General features: G+C 45.7%; 1 protein-coding gene and 1 long non-coding RNA gene across 6 annotated transcripts in view; one reads left to right on the top strand and one right to left on the bottom strand.

The window, feature by feature from the left end:
- LOC128118654 (uncharacterized) overlaps positions 1–14,510 on the top strand; it is a 104,113-nt gene that overhangs the window by 78,857 nt on the left and 10,746 nt on the right. The window lies entirely within an intron of this gene.
- Positions 3,020–14,510, bottom strand: part of Traf3ip2 (TRAF3 interacting protein 2) — a 46,465-nt gene continuing 34,974 nt past the window's right edge. For 2 of the 4 annotated variants that reach the window (XM_052751436.1, XM_052751434.1), the window contains exons 2-4: positions 14,274–14,390; positions 10,044–10,118; positions 3,020–7,430 (exon numbers count right to left, since the gene is read on the bottom strand). In XM_052751436.1, coding sequence (XP_052607396.1) covers positions 7,284–7,430; positions 10,044–10,118; positions 14,274–14,381 — 330 coding nt within the window. In that variant the 5' untranslated portion in view covers positions 14,382–14,390 and the 3' untranslated portion in view covers positions 3,020–7,283. The remainder of the gene's footprint in view (positions 7,431–10,043; positions 10,119–14,273; positions 14,391–14,510) is intronic. The other 2 variants (XM_052751435.1, XM_052751433.1) reach the window with 2 other exon arrangements.

Here is a 14,510-nt window from a genome sequence, read left to right as displayed (position 1 = left end):
TTGATTTCACTTGGGTAAAAATTAGATGTAAGGATGCTTTTATAAAATATCACTTGGCAACGTTTTAAAAGTGGCATATTTGATGGTTTGATTTGTTCTGGTTTTTTGTTTTGTCTGTTTTGGTGGTTTGGTTAAGAATGGCCTCCAAGGCTCATAGAGTCAAATGCATGGTCACCAGGGAGTGGCATTATTTGAAAGAATTAGGAGGTGTGGCCTTGTTTGAGGAAGTATGCCCCTGGAAGTGGGCTTTGAGTTTTCCAAGCTCAGAATCTTTTCTCCTGCTGCCTGCAGTTCCCAATGTAGAATTCTCAGCAGCCTCTCCCCCATCATGTCTGCTTGCATGCTGCCATGCTCCCCGCCGTGATGATAATGGACTAAAGCCTCTGAAACTGTAAGCCAGCCCCAATTAAGTGCTTCCTTTTATGAGTTGCCTTGGTCATTGATTGTGTCTCTTCATCTGTTCAAAATATTTTCATAACAAAACCATGTTGTCTGAAGGACAGCCACCACTTCTATCAAGATGCCAATTTCTAACACCCAAACACCCCCCCCCCCCCCGCCCCCCCCCCCCCCCCCCCCCCCCCCCGGCTTCCTAAGTGGCAACTGCTGACCTCCTAAGGGTAGAAAAACAGGCACCTGTACTTGTCAGGCGTGTGAACAAAAGAAGCAAAAGGTGAGCACAGTGTGATGGCGGGGTCAGGCTCTGTGCTTGTGTTAGGGTAGGAGCAGGAAGGCTTAATACTTGACACCATAGCTTGAATTAGTTCCTAAGTCAGCCATGCTCCTCTTACTGGGCTCAAAGGTCAGGTAATGTGTAAAAGGCCTGCCAAAGCATCCTCTCAGGCCCAGCTGGCTGGCCAACCAAGCCCTCCTCACACCAACGGTTTGCCATAACCATGTTCACAAACCCTTCTAGGAGCCATTGGGAACGAGCATCTCGTTTTAAAGGTTTATTTGAAACTATAGAGGAGAACACTGAGGCTGGCTATTTTACTTTATTAGAAGGTGGGACTTATAAAAATTAAATGTAAGCATCCTTAGTCTTTAGCTTGGGGGATTTTATAAAACCTCCACAAAATTTGTGTATATTTCAGACTCAAGAATCTACCACCCTGGAACCTACTAGAGAGGGATTTCAAACCAGGAAAACATAAGTTCTCTCTGGGTTTGAGTAAACAAACTGTGAATAACAACAGATTGGAGAGTAAAATCAGTTAGTCCCTGAACTCAAGGAACCTTCAAGACAAAATGTAAGATGCTAAATCACTCAGGTCCTGGCTTTACCCAAATATACTTCTCTGGTCACAGAGAAGCCTTTGGCCAATGCCAATGTGAGGTCCAGATCATACTGTTGTACTCAGATGAACTCAGAACCAGCAGCTTTCTGCCCAGGGTATTGCCTGGGAGGGGCCAAAGGCCAGGCAGGTACCTGAGGCCCAGCTGCTGCTCCGTGGTGAGGCTGGCAGCCAAGCCTAGCGCCAGCCTTTTCCAAAGTCATCCTTTGATAACACTGATTACATTTCCCTCACTAGAGCCTGGGGCTGATTAAGCAACAGCCAACTTCTCTGGGTAACAAAGAGGAGGGGAAAGTAATCCAAACACAGGTTTTATTATAAAATCCAGGGAGTGAGAGAAGTATGTTTATTCTGTAAGATAGCACACCTGCTCAGGCCCGAGAGGCTCATTTCCATCAGTTGCCATGGCAAACTCGTTATACTTCAGGGCCATGTGGCTTTGTTTCCTTTTGAAATCTGGTCCTTGTCCTACCTTCTCTAACAACTCCAACACAATGGCATGGGATCCTGCGACAGCATAATTGATTTTTCCTTCTCTCTACCAGCAGTTCACATTTGTTCGGCACAGGCCTGAGTCTGCCTTCCCCTTTGAACTCCTTGCTAACCATGAAGGCATGCTTCAGAAAGCTATCCTCATTAACATTCCAGGTCTCTCTTCCCTGTCAGCAATAACAAAGCCTGCATCAGTGGCCTCCTTCCTCCCCGCTTTACTGAGTGGCTCAGTTCCATGTTTTGCTGCTGATCCAGGTGCCCAGGCAAACAACTCTGGGCTAAGAAGCATGCAGAAAAGAGTAAAAATAGAACAGCAGCTTGGATGCATACCAGAGCAGCTACTTCATCTCCACCAGCTTTGCACACTAAGCCTAATGGGATCCATCAGGCAGGAGTCCTCTCACACTCACCTTCTCCCTCCCTCCTCCCTCCCCTCTCCCCAGCTGCCATCTTCCATCTGCACTTTCCTGGTGAGGGAGCAAAGGGAGGTCAGGCATGGGACAAGGAAGATGTGCCCTGGTGGTTGAGCTTACCAGCCCGAGGAGATCTGGGGGCTGTAATTATGCCTCACAGAAGCTTCTAGAAGAGTCAGCAAGCCCAGAACTTGGTCACCTTTGCCCAGCTACAATGAGAAAAAAAAGCTGGCCCATGCTTCTCATTGTTTAGCCAAGTCTCAACGCTTCCTAAACCATCTGAATAAATGTGATCTAGGCCCACACCCAAAGGTTCCCTGAGAAGGTAAATACAAGTCAGTTACACTGACCATTCCTTTTGCAGATCCCACCTGCTTGGCTTGAGGGAGACACCCAGTCACACATGGTAGACTACGAAAGCTACCTACCTCTCACTATGCGTTTTGTGAGCCTAAAAGCATTCAAGAAAAAAAAATGAAGAGTTGGTTTGAAGTTAGGAACATGATCTCCTGCTTGGATACAGGTCTCCCAGAATGCTGACTGTACTGACTGGATTCTTTTGTGCTGTTTTATGCCTCCTGGTGAATTGTACTGTACCTGCAGCCAGCCCCAACCCCCTCCTAAACAGCTTCAGCCTTCCAACCACCACTTTGGTAGCATCGGAAGGATTCGAGAAAGAGGAGTTTCACGGCATTTAAAGAATAAAAACATTTTAAAAAAACTATTGATGTTTTGGAGTTTGAAAACACACACACACACACACACACACACACACACACACACACACACACACGCACACACACCTTCAAAAGAAATTGATCTAACTGCAGATGTTTGTCTTTAAGCTTCAGGAAGGTATTGAGGATTTTTAAGTTGGCTTAGGGCTCACAAAAAACCACTACAAAATAAATATGCCAAACCACTTCCAGAAGAGTGATTCCATATCATCACAGCAATAATTAATTCCCCAAAGAGGCTCTCCCAGCACAAGTTCTGGCATGATCTTTACTCTCCCAGCCCCCAGAGGATGGAGGTAATGTTCCCTCAGGCCTCCCATGTTCAGGAGGCCATGTTTACTTCAGGGTGGAACTGGGTCATAAGTCTCCCAGTAAAATCCAGAAAGTTCCATAGGCTCACAGCCTTGAAGCGATATCACTGGGGTTGTAGCCCTGGAGTGAACTTGACAAATCAGTTTCTTTGGGTCCTGCTTCCTTCCTACAGAAAACAAAGCCACAGGGTCCCTTTCAGACTAAAAATTCCATGACAGAAATAAATGACTTAAAATGTCACTATTTTGCTGCTTTTATTCTTTCTTGCCTTTTGTTTGTTGTTGGGTTATCTCATCTAGAGCTATCGGTGCTGAAAAATAGCACAAGAGTCTCTGTGGTCAGAGGTGTGGCTTCTTGTGATGTTTTCCCACAGTGTAATCTGCTTTCTGATTTCATCTGCTGCTAGGAGAGGGTCTCACAGAGTCTTCTCAGCACACCAAAGAGAAAGATCCTGTGGTTTGAAAGACTCGTTCTGGCTCATTTCAGTGATCATAGAACTTTGCAATCCATTTGGCAAAGGTGATGGTGACAGAGTGGATTTTGGCAAAGTGGGTATGGTAGCTGATGAAGAGGCTGGATTAGGAAAAGTGCTCTCGGCAAAACATCCTAAAATAAGGATGGAAAGTTCAGAATGGAGCACTTTCATCTCCTGTTGAGATGACTAAGACAACTCAAGTCTTTCCGGGGGTGGCTTGTTTAATGGGAAAGAGGGAAGAGTGTCTCCAGCAGTGATTCTTCTGAGCACTGAGCTGAGGAAAAGTCAGGCCAATACTTTGATTGTAGCCCTGTGGGGAGACATCTTTGAACTATATAGAAGTTACACTAGACAGGCAAGTATTTTGAAAGCCAGTCACTTAAATTAAAATTAGGCACTAAATATCAGAAAATAGTCTAAATCTATACTTAGTACATCCCCAAATTGGTTTATGTATGACTAAAGTCACGAGGCTACAAAGTTATTTTTTACCAAGTCAGCCCGATCCTATTTCTAAACCCTCAAAACATCCACAAATAGATACACAAGGACCAGGATCCTATTTAAATAAACCAGGTGTTAATCTGAGTATCAGTGTTCTAAAATAATTGTTAAAAATGCCTTTGCTGGTGGTGGTCATCATATTTCATAGACACTTCAGAGCCAAGTTGTCATCTCTGGATGAATCCAGTAGAAGAGCGAGCGCGCACGCACATGCACACACATGCACACACACACACACACACACACACACACACACACACACACTTTTGGGTGTTCGGTTGGTTGTTTGGCTGGCTTACATTTTGCTTGTTTTGCTACCAATTGTAACATTTTAAGGACTGATGGTGGCACACCGGGGACCTTTAACCACCTGGGACAGGAAGAATAGAAGGAACTATTGGCTGAATGCTCTGGAAGTCTCTCAAGTGGGGGGAGGTTAATAACATTACATTACTAAATCTTTGCAAGCTGGAAACATTTCAAAGAACTAATTGCTGAGCTATTTCTACAGATGTTGAATCCTCAGTAATGGTCTCACCTCAAACCAAAACAAGAATGAAAAGTTGGTGTTTGGAATGTTTTCCAGGAATTCAGAGTTGGCCAAACAAGAAAACTCTACCAGATCTAAAATGCCATCGAAGTCATTATTATTGCCATAAAGTCATACAAATGAGCAATTAAATTATGCACGTTTTTTTCTTTTTTAAAGTATTTACTCAGTGGACATGTTGGACATAAAGTAGTTAAACTGTATTCTTTACAATTCATTAGCAATTTTTCTTTTTTGTAGCTAAAGAGTATTTGTCTTTCTCTATAATGACATTTGAGGCATAACTATCTCATAGCAAAGTTGAAACTTGTTTACCAGATGAGGCAAAAAAAGGAAGTAATAGTTCTCACCACCCAAGCATCTTTTTTATTGATCTTTTTTTGTTGAACAAGGGTTCAACAGTTCATTTAGCTATCACACACACACACACACACACACACACACACACACACACGCTTTATAAATGGCTGTGTCATTTCTTTGGAGACTAAATAAGTCCAAATTATTGAGTTGAGTGTATTGTTGAAGACATTTTTAGAAGAAGAGAGTGTACCAGAGACCTAGGGAGGTGGCTCATGTTAGAGCATGCCCAGGGCGCCAGATTCAGTCTTCAGTACTGGGGTCTGGGAGGAGCAAGTTCCATCAGACACATTGATGCATGCTTATAATTGCCAACACTCAGGAAGTAGAGGCAGCAGGATTACACATTACAAGCCAGTCAGGCCTAAGCAGTTATAGGGCAGCCTGAACTACACAGTAAGACTCTTTTCTAAATAATCAGCAAAAACCATTAAGGTGTGGTTTTTGTTATTATGAATCAAATTTTTTCCTGTTTTTTAAAAAACTGGTTAAATTTTCATTTAAAAAAGAAAATCTGGTCCAGTGTGGTGGTTTCAGTGAGAACAGCTCCAAATTCATAGATTGGAATGTCTGGTTCTCAGTTGGTGAGCTGTTTAGGAACTGTTTAGGAAGGATTAGGAGGTGTGGCCTTGTTGAAGAAGGTGTGTCACTGCAGGTAGGCTTTGAGGTTTCAAAAGCCAATTCCAGGGCCCAGTCTCCCTCCCTCTCTGCCTCCATCTTGCCGATAAGACGTAAGATCCTAGCTACTACACCAGCACCATGCCTGCCTGCCTGCCGCCACACTCCCTGCCATGATAATCACGGACTCACCCTCTGAAACTGTAAGCAAACCCCCAGTTAAATGCTTTCTTTTAATCACAGCCTTGGTCATGACATCTCACAGCAGTGGAATAGGAATGAAGACACTAAGCATGCTGGTGTACACCTGTAATCCTAGCACTTAGAGGGCCAAGGCAGGAGGATCGATGTAAGATCGAGACTGTCCTACTCTATATATTGAGTTCTGGGCCAGCCAGAACTATATAGTGAGATCCTTTCTCCAAAAAACAAAACATAAATAAAAAGTAAAATTAAATGTATCCCCTGGGAGATGTGACTGTAAGAAATAAACAATTACTTCTCAAAAGAAAATTGAGCATTTAGGTCCCAGATTTCAGACCTTCTAGGTTCATTAGAAATCACTTGGTCCATATGATGTACCCAAGGTCTCAGAAAAGTGGAAAGACTTGCTTTAGTCGCAGGTGCTTAGGAGTAGGACCGAGACTAGAAAACTAGACCACAACTCTGGCCTGTGTGACACACCCCTGTTACTTCATGCATAGACTCAGGTATTTTTTTACATAAATGGTCAGACTTTTTCTCTCTCTCTTTTTTTCCCCCCAAGACAGGCTTTCTCTGTGTAGCCCTAGCTGTCCTGGATCACAGAGCTCCCCCTGCCTGTGCCTCCCAAGTTCTGGGTTAAAGGTGTGCCACCAACACTCAGCCCTTTTCCTCTTCTTGCAGTCCTGGGAGTTGCCAATGTCCAACCACTGAGCCACACTCCCCGCCCCATTACACTGTTGACAATCAGCGTTGTTCTGTTAAAAACCTCAACTGTAAGAGTAAACCTTTTATAGTTACATAAAATGGGTATTTAACGTTCTGATTCTAATCCTTTAATACAGAGAACTCTGTCACCTTTATCTATACTATATCTAAGCAGTTTTGTTGATGTCCCACACCTGTCCATTTCAATATAAATTAATAGGACTGTCTCCATTCAGATAAATGAAACACATTCTTACAAAGAGCAATCGTTTTATTATTTGGATGTGAGTCAGATTGGCCTAAAACGCAGCTGAAGTGATGAGCGTTCTGGTGGTTACAGGTGTGTGCTGCCATCAGCTGTAGTATCCACTCGCTGAAAGTACTGGAAGCCCAAGGTGGGCAACTCAGACTCAGGAGGACACGGGCACCTTGTGTGTTTTGTAAAAGGCAAGAAATACAGAGCAGCCAAGTATTAGGAGGCAGAGAACTCTGCAGAAGAGGTGTTCTGGGGCCTGAATCCCCCTAGAAGACACAGAAACAGGCCCGGGTGCCACCAACCAGTCTCGGCTAGAAGAATGCTGTGAGAACAGGACTGCACTGAGCTGGAGATGGCTGGTGTCACAAGGGCACCACCTGAAGGGTGGGCAGAGGACCTCGGGGAGGAGCCACATACTCTTCCTCTCGCAGCAGCCGCAGCAGGATGTTTTTCTTATTCTTGGGCCAGCTGTAAACATGAGTGTTCTGAAGCCAGGTGGGCACGTGCTCCTGTGGGAGAGAGGACAGGAGCAAAGGTCACAGGAGAGAAGCCTGGATTCCGGATCCGGGGCTCAGTTCCGAACAGTTCTGCCTTGCCCTTCACAGGCGTTCCCACCAGGCTGTCTTGGGAGCTGCTGTTTTGCTTTTGGAGGGTTTAACACACAGAGCACTTTTGGCTTCGGGTGCAAGCTGTGTATCTCATTATGGAAACCACATGTGCACAGCTTTTTCTGTCAGTCTCCCAGGCTACCTGCCCTTTGCATGTCAACGTGCTTTTCACCACCTTCACATGAAAGGGGTGGGACAGAGGTCATACCGAATGATGTGAATTCCCCTGTGGCTTTGGGGGAAGGATGCCAGCGTTGTGGGCTTAATAGAATTCATGATTCTTTCACTCCAGCCTCAGGTCTGGCCTGAAGTGGAAGGAGCGGAACAGATCTCAGAACCGTGAGGCTGGGGTTCCACGGGCCAGTGTCAGCCACCCTCAGGACCACCCTCAGGACTGCCCTTGTGGAGCACATATATTCTGGTGGGGAAAGGCAATGATAACCTCAACAGCAACACAGAAAGGACATGGGGAATGCTGGGGTAGAAGGGAAACGTTTGCAGCATTTGAGAGCGTGCTTAGGAGAAGACACACAGGCTTGGAAATTGCTAGGCATGTTCAAAAGCAACCAGGTCACAGTGGCGGCAAACGGAACAAGTGACAGCGAATAGGTGAAGAGGGCCAGAACTGGAGGGGCTGTGGCAGAGGACCGGGGACCACTGAAGGCCTTTGGTTTTCACGGTGAGATGAGCTGCTTTGGGGATTGTGGCACAGGTTCAGAACCGGCACCCGTGTTGAGTGCAGAAGGCAGCCAATGAGAAGGCACAGTGACTGTCTTGAGGAGTGAAAAACCCCACATGGGGGCAAAACCAGCATAACTGTTTTCTAGGTAACAGCATACCAAGGAGCCGCCATGTCCCAACCTCTGGATGCATTACACAGGCATGGGGAGAGGAGACCCTCACATGCTAGAGAGGTTGCAAGGATCCAAGGATAGGCAAGAGTTCACTAGGCCAACAGGTTGGGGAAGGGCATCATAGGGAGAGGGAACAGAGGGGCAAAGACGCCTAGACAGAAAGAACACAGGGGAGCTGACATGGCCCGCTAGGGCCAAAGCAGAGGCACCAGGTGAGAAGGAGGAAAACGAGTAAGTGGACACAGTCCTATTCCAAAGAGCCTCATGGGTCATGCTAAGGAAGGTAGCCAGTGTCTTGAAGTCAGGGGGAAAACGTCACAGAATTTTGGAACTAGAGAGATACACATTGCAGTTCTTTGCTGGCAAAGTGGAAGGTGGCTAGTACAGGGTCCCAGAGGAAATGGGGAGACCAGTAAAGAGATTTGCCAGTCAGTGATTGCATTTAATCCCCGGACAAGTTAGGGCCAGAGAGAATAAGGGGTCCTTTCATATGCATTGTGCACTGCCCAACCCTGGGTGTCCCATTCACATAGATTGGGCTGTCCCTACTGGGGGGCAGAGGTTTCAATGCAGTCCTGACATCTAGGAATACTCCAGAATGAGGCTGCATCTGAGCGCAGAGTGCTCTGGTCTGAGTCTCCAACTGTTTACTTAGCTGCTGTCTTCCCTTTGCCAGGCCTGGAAAGTGTTCTCTAGTGGCTTGACTTACATTCTCTAAAGCTGTCTGCATACCCTTTGGAATATGATCAAAACCCTCATGTGAATCCCAGCAAGGTTCACTTAGAGTGCTGTGTGGATTCAGTGCCTGTACTCCGCAGGTTGTGAAAACGGAACTGTGTGCAACAAAATATTTATGTGAAGCAGAAAGCAAAGTCTCCACACTTTGGCTCTAAGATGTGAGAGGTAAGAAGCATCAGATGATAAATGCCCTCTTACTCTTAGGCATTTGAATACTCGATCCCCAGTTGGTGATGCTATTTGGAGGGATGGCCTGGCTAGAGGAAGCGTATCACTTGAAGTGGGCTTTGGGGTTTCAAAAGCCACTCCTGTCTGTCACTGGGGATGTGAGCCTTCAGCTCTCAGCTCCCAGTTCTAGATGTCACACTTGCCTGCTGCCACACTAACCTGCCATGATGGTGATGGATCTTATCCCTCTAGAACCACAAACCCCAAATCAACCCTTCCTTCTATAAGCTGCTTGCTCATGGTGTTTTATCACAGCAATAGAAAAGTAATTAAGCATTGGGCGGTGGTGGCGCACGCCTTTAATCCCAGCACTGGGAGGCAGAGCCAGGCAGATCTCTGTGAGTTCGAGGTCAGCCTGGTCTACAGAGCGAGATCCAGGACAGGCACCAAAACTACACAGAGAAACCCTGTCTTGAAAAAACACACAAAAAAAGTAATTAAGCATAAACCATCCTTTGTGTACACAGACTGAACAATTAGGACAGCCATGATTCTACCAGATAACACTTGCAGATCTTTCCTACGCCTACTGCGAGGCCAATGTACAACCTTTTGATCTCTCTGGTAATACTGTTATCTCTGAGGACTGTCAAAGAGTTGACAAGATTTTCAATCTAAAATCCCAGGTAGCCATCAAACCAAATTTGAAAACAAAGACAGAATTATTTGAGGATCTTGTTGTTTGTTTGTTTACCTTCTTGGCATTTGGGAAGAGCACAGGGATGAATCTGAAATTCATGCTTCCTTGATTTATGAACTCGATCTGCATCTAAAAATCAAACAAATATGAAATTAAGTCATCTAGGAGCAAAGATGAGAAGTTGATGTGTCAATAATACTGCCAGCCCACATGGCAACTTTCTTCTTCTGGGTTGTTTATTTGAGTGCCATATTACTTACATTTTTAAGCTCTCCCCATTACATACTATGCCACTTTGCTTGTATAGAACACTATGATGGCTATTCTAGTTTGTCAACTTGACTACATCTGGAATTAACTAAAACCCAAACTGGCTGCACACACCTGTGAGGGATTTTTGCTTAATTAAATCATTTGAAGTGGGAAGATTCACTTCTAATCTGGATCTTTGAAGTGGGAAGGCACACCTTTAATCCAGATCTTTTGAAGGAGGAAGACCCACCTCTAATCTGGGCCACACCTTCTGCTGGAAGCCTGTATAAATGGAAGAAGGAAGCATCTCTCTTTGCTTTCACTCTCCTTAGCACATCCTTTACTGGATTAGAGCCTACAGATTCCGCTGTATACTGAGGACCAGCTGAGACATCTGGCTTCCTGGACTGAATAACTACTGGATTAGTGAACTTTCCATTGGTAGACAGCATTGTTGGACTAGCTGGACCACAGCATTTAAGCCATTCTAACAAATACTTCTCTCTCTCTTTCTCCATATATATATATATAGTGTGTGTGTGTGTGTGTGTGAATTTATATGTGTGTGTGTGTATGTGTGTGTGTCTGTGTGTGTATGTAAGTTCTGTAAGTTCTGTTCCTCTAGAGAACCCTGAGTAGTACAACCACTTATTGACGGCCTGTTAAAAACCACATTCTAGGCATCAGAAAGCTGGCTTAGAGGTACAGATGTTTGCTGCCTTGCCTGACAAGCTAAGTTCTATCCCTGGAGCCCACACGGTGGAAGGAGAGAACTGACTCCTGCAAATTCTCCTCTGACCTCCACTTTAGTGACAAATTCATGTGCATGTGTACACATGTGCACATGCATACACATACACAGAATGAATGAATGAATGAATGAATGAATAAATAAATAAATAAAGATTTTAAGTTATATCTGGCCAGGACCCTGAATTTCTTTGTTGATTTGGTGGTTGGGTTTCTTTGAGTCAGGGTCTCATGTGTAGCCTAGACTAGCCTGGAACTCACTGTGTTGCTCAGATTGGGTTTGAACTCACAGCAGTCCTCCTTTGTCAGCTGCCTGAGTGTTGACTTTGGGTTTTGAGGAATAGGAGTGTGCAGGGGCTGGGCCTGAGAGCAGGCTATTGTGTCTCTCCCAGTTCTGTAGTCAATAATACAATTAGCTTTCAATGGCCACGTATGGGAGTATTTATAAATTTATATTATGGAAATGAGTGAAACGCTAAAACCCAGGATTTTTTTTTTTTTTTGAGAGCCTGTTTAGCAGAGTACCTCTGATGTAATTTGGACAATCCTCCCAGAGCCAGCAACTAATGAGCAAGCAGGAAGGAAAATTACCAAGCAGAGGACAATGTGCAGAGTGTGAACAACTGCTGTGGAGGCTCAGGATGGGGCTCTCTGTTCTGCTTCAGGGAGTGTGGAGGACAGTGACAGGGGAGGGGTCCCTGGGCTGAAGAAGAGTCTGGTCAGGTAAAGGAAAATGGGGAGAAGGCGTGGGCAGAGGCATGAGCGCCTGCAGAGGAGGAAGTGTGGTAAGGTGACTGGAACCGTCTAGCAATCCACTTCTGGAGCCCAGATGGCGGAGGGGGCTAGGAAATCGGCCAGGAAGAGCCCAGTCTGTCAGGCCTGAGGTTCCTCACCAGATCAATCAGGTTTCACACTCTGGTCACCCAAGAGGATTTAGCTACAAGAACTCTATCAAAATCAGAATTTTCAATATCGGGGAGTTAGAGTCCTCCAACTCCCAAGACTGTCACGGAGCGTTCAGCTGGCTGGTGGTGAGGAGAACAAGGAATTACGTCTCCTGAACAATTTCACCTTCCAGCTGATTTTTATAACTGCGAAGCTTTTGTTGTGCGTGGAAATAAAAACAAGAAGAAAGTGGATGTGGAAATACAGACAACCCTCTCCCCAACTCCCACTCTCACAGACACGCAACACAGACCTACCACAGGGGGCTTTCTCAGAGTCATCTCCCTTCAAAACACAGACGACAAAACCAAAAGCATGTGCTGTATTGACCAGAGCACTGTGCAATTCAAGTACTAACCATGCTATTGCAGAGTAAGCACCTATGGGGAAGGGCATGGGGTCTGTTAAGATAAAAGGAGAGAAAAAAGAGAGGAAAAAAAAGATAAAAGTCGAGCTGGGTTTCATGTCTGACTTCCAGGGCACTGTGTACTATTTGGTTTGTCCACTAGGCTCCCCAGTCTGTCAAGGACTAGCCCTCAGCAGTATCCTTTTATTTTCTCTCCTACTTTCTCTGAGATACTGGCTTTCTAATGAGGTTGCTTGATGGAATTACTCATTGGTGTCTGGAGGAAGCCACGAAGTCAGCCCAGGGGTAGGGAGATTTGGAGACCACATGGTTATAGCTGGCACCATCCTCCAAACTCGGGTTGAACTGTGTGTATTACTGGATGGCCTTGCCATACACCAGCACAACTAAGCAGGTTTCCCCAGGAACTGGTAGGGACCTGGAGTCCTTCCCAAGTATCAGCTGCTTGGCTCCTGGGACTGACAGGTTCTTAGAGATAGACAGAATATCAATGTTCTGGGAATGTCCAGACATGATACAGACAGCTAAGAACCCTTGGTTAGGAGCACCCAGAACCAGTCATGACCTTTATAGATAAGTTTATTTCTAGGAGTGCTATTTTTCAGGATCCTGACCACAGGCTAGCACTAGGTAAGACCGGATAGGAGGCAGACTTAGCTCCAGACCCTTGGCCTGACCCCTGAATCTTGCCACCTTTCTTAGCTTCTGCTTTGGGTTTTGAGCTCAACAAGTGGTCCACATTTGGTGGAATCGGTAATGGAGATCTTGGAGACCCAGATGATGAGGATGCTGCTTCCACGGCTACCCTGCCCTCTTGGGATGCTCTGGACCACAGGGCGGATAGCATTTAACTTGGCTTCCTCTGAGGTAAAGGTGTCCTGAGACTGCTGGCCGCTTCCTGCCCTGTGCTGCGTAGTCCTTGCATCTGGGCCACTTCCAGTGATACATTATTCCACATCCCCACACAGGGTAAGAACTGATGTTGGGATTAAGAGTTCAAGTCCAGTGATTTCCCTACTTTCTCAAATCTCAGGATCCTCGGTAAATAAACAAGCCAGAGAAACCAGCTCTAGTTTTTGGGAAGCTCAGGACCAGTCCCACCCTTAGACATATAGGCACCTACTAGGGATTCCGCAGGACAGTTTGAAGGTCACAGATCTAGCCTGGCTGCTAGCTAAACAGAAATGGTCTCCACAGTATCTCTAAAGCCACAAAGGACAAGAAGTCAGCTAGGCCATAAAACAGCTCGTTCTAAGGCTGGGCAGTAGTTTCAGATGCTGAGCAAGTTGATTCCTTCTAAATCTTCCCCATGGGTTAAGTTTAACCAGGCCCCATAGTATAGGTTTGGCAGTTGAATGCTTCCTACCTACCACAAACTAAGAACAGTCTCTCTGGTTAAGTGTTTTCTATGTGCCAGATACTTCAAACATTACTTCATTTATCTTCACAGAATTGTACATACTAGTGATCCATGTTATGAACAGGGTTGTAGAAGGGCAACATTCAAGTATGTGGGCCATGGGCATATAGCCTGTACTTGGGAAACTAATGTGACCCAGGCTTTTGTGGTATGACAGAAGTGTCCTTCTCATTCTGCACCTTGCTTCTCTGAAAAACCCAGGGACAGAATGTAACAGCTACAGTAACCTACTCACCTCACTGCTCCCTCTTCTACCCTCCTAAGGTTTCACATTTGTTGGTAAACAGCCAAGTGAGCAAAGCTCTGCTTTCTAGAACCTTGATTGACATCTCTTAGTTACTGACAGGACCAGATGAGTACTAGGCAGAGGAGTGGTGTTTCTCCATGGGTCTCAGAGTGTACAGAGCCATAACCAAAACAATGTCTCCTGACTTGGGGGGCCAGAGACTCTTCCCCTAACACCCTGCCACCTTCAGTGAAAAGCATCCTCCCTGGAGAAGGTCCCGGTTCCAGAGGGGCAGCCAGGCACTGTGATACCCTCAGCACTCACCATTCGATGGATGTACTTAGTATGTAAGCCATGCTCATCGTCGTCCAGCTGCGACTCAGCGCCTTCCACATCCTGTTTGTATTTGGGACTGATTGCTACAATTATCATCACTGTCTTCTGTTAATGAGAAGGAGAAAAGCATGTTTATGGAAGTGGGAAGTGTGGTTCATTTGGTGAAGACCAGCTGGAAAGTGGCCAGCAGGACCATAGGCGGTCCCTGACCTGCTGGCGGGTACA

Source organism: Peromyscus californicus, unplaced genomic scaffold (assembly GCF_007827085.1).
Source record: "Peromyscus californicus insignis strain IS unplaced genomic scaffold, ASM782708v3 Scaffold_22__1_contigs__length_63687245, whole genome shotgun sequence".
NCBI lineage: Eukaryota > Metazoa > Chordata > Mammalia > Rodentia > Cricetidae > Peromyscus > Peromyscus californicus.
This window is presented reverse-complemented; position numbering and strand designations above follow the sequence as displayed.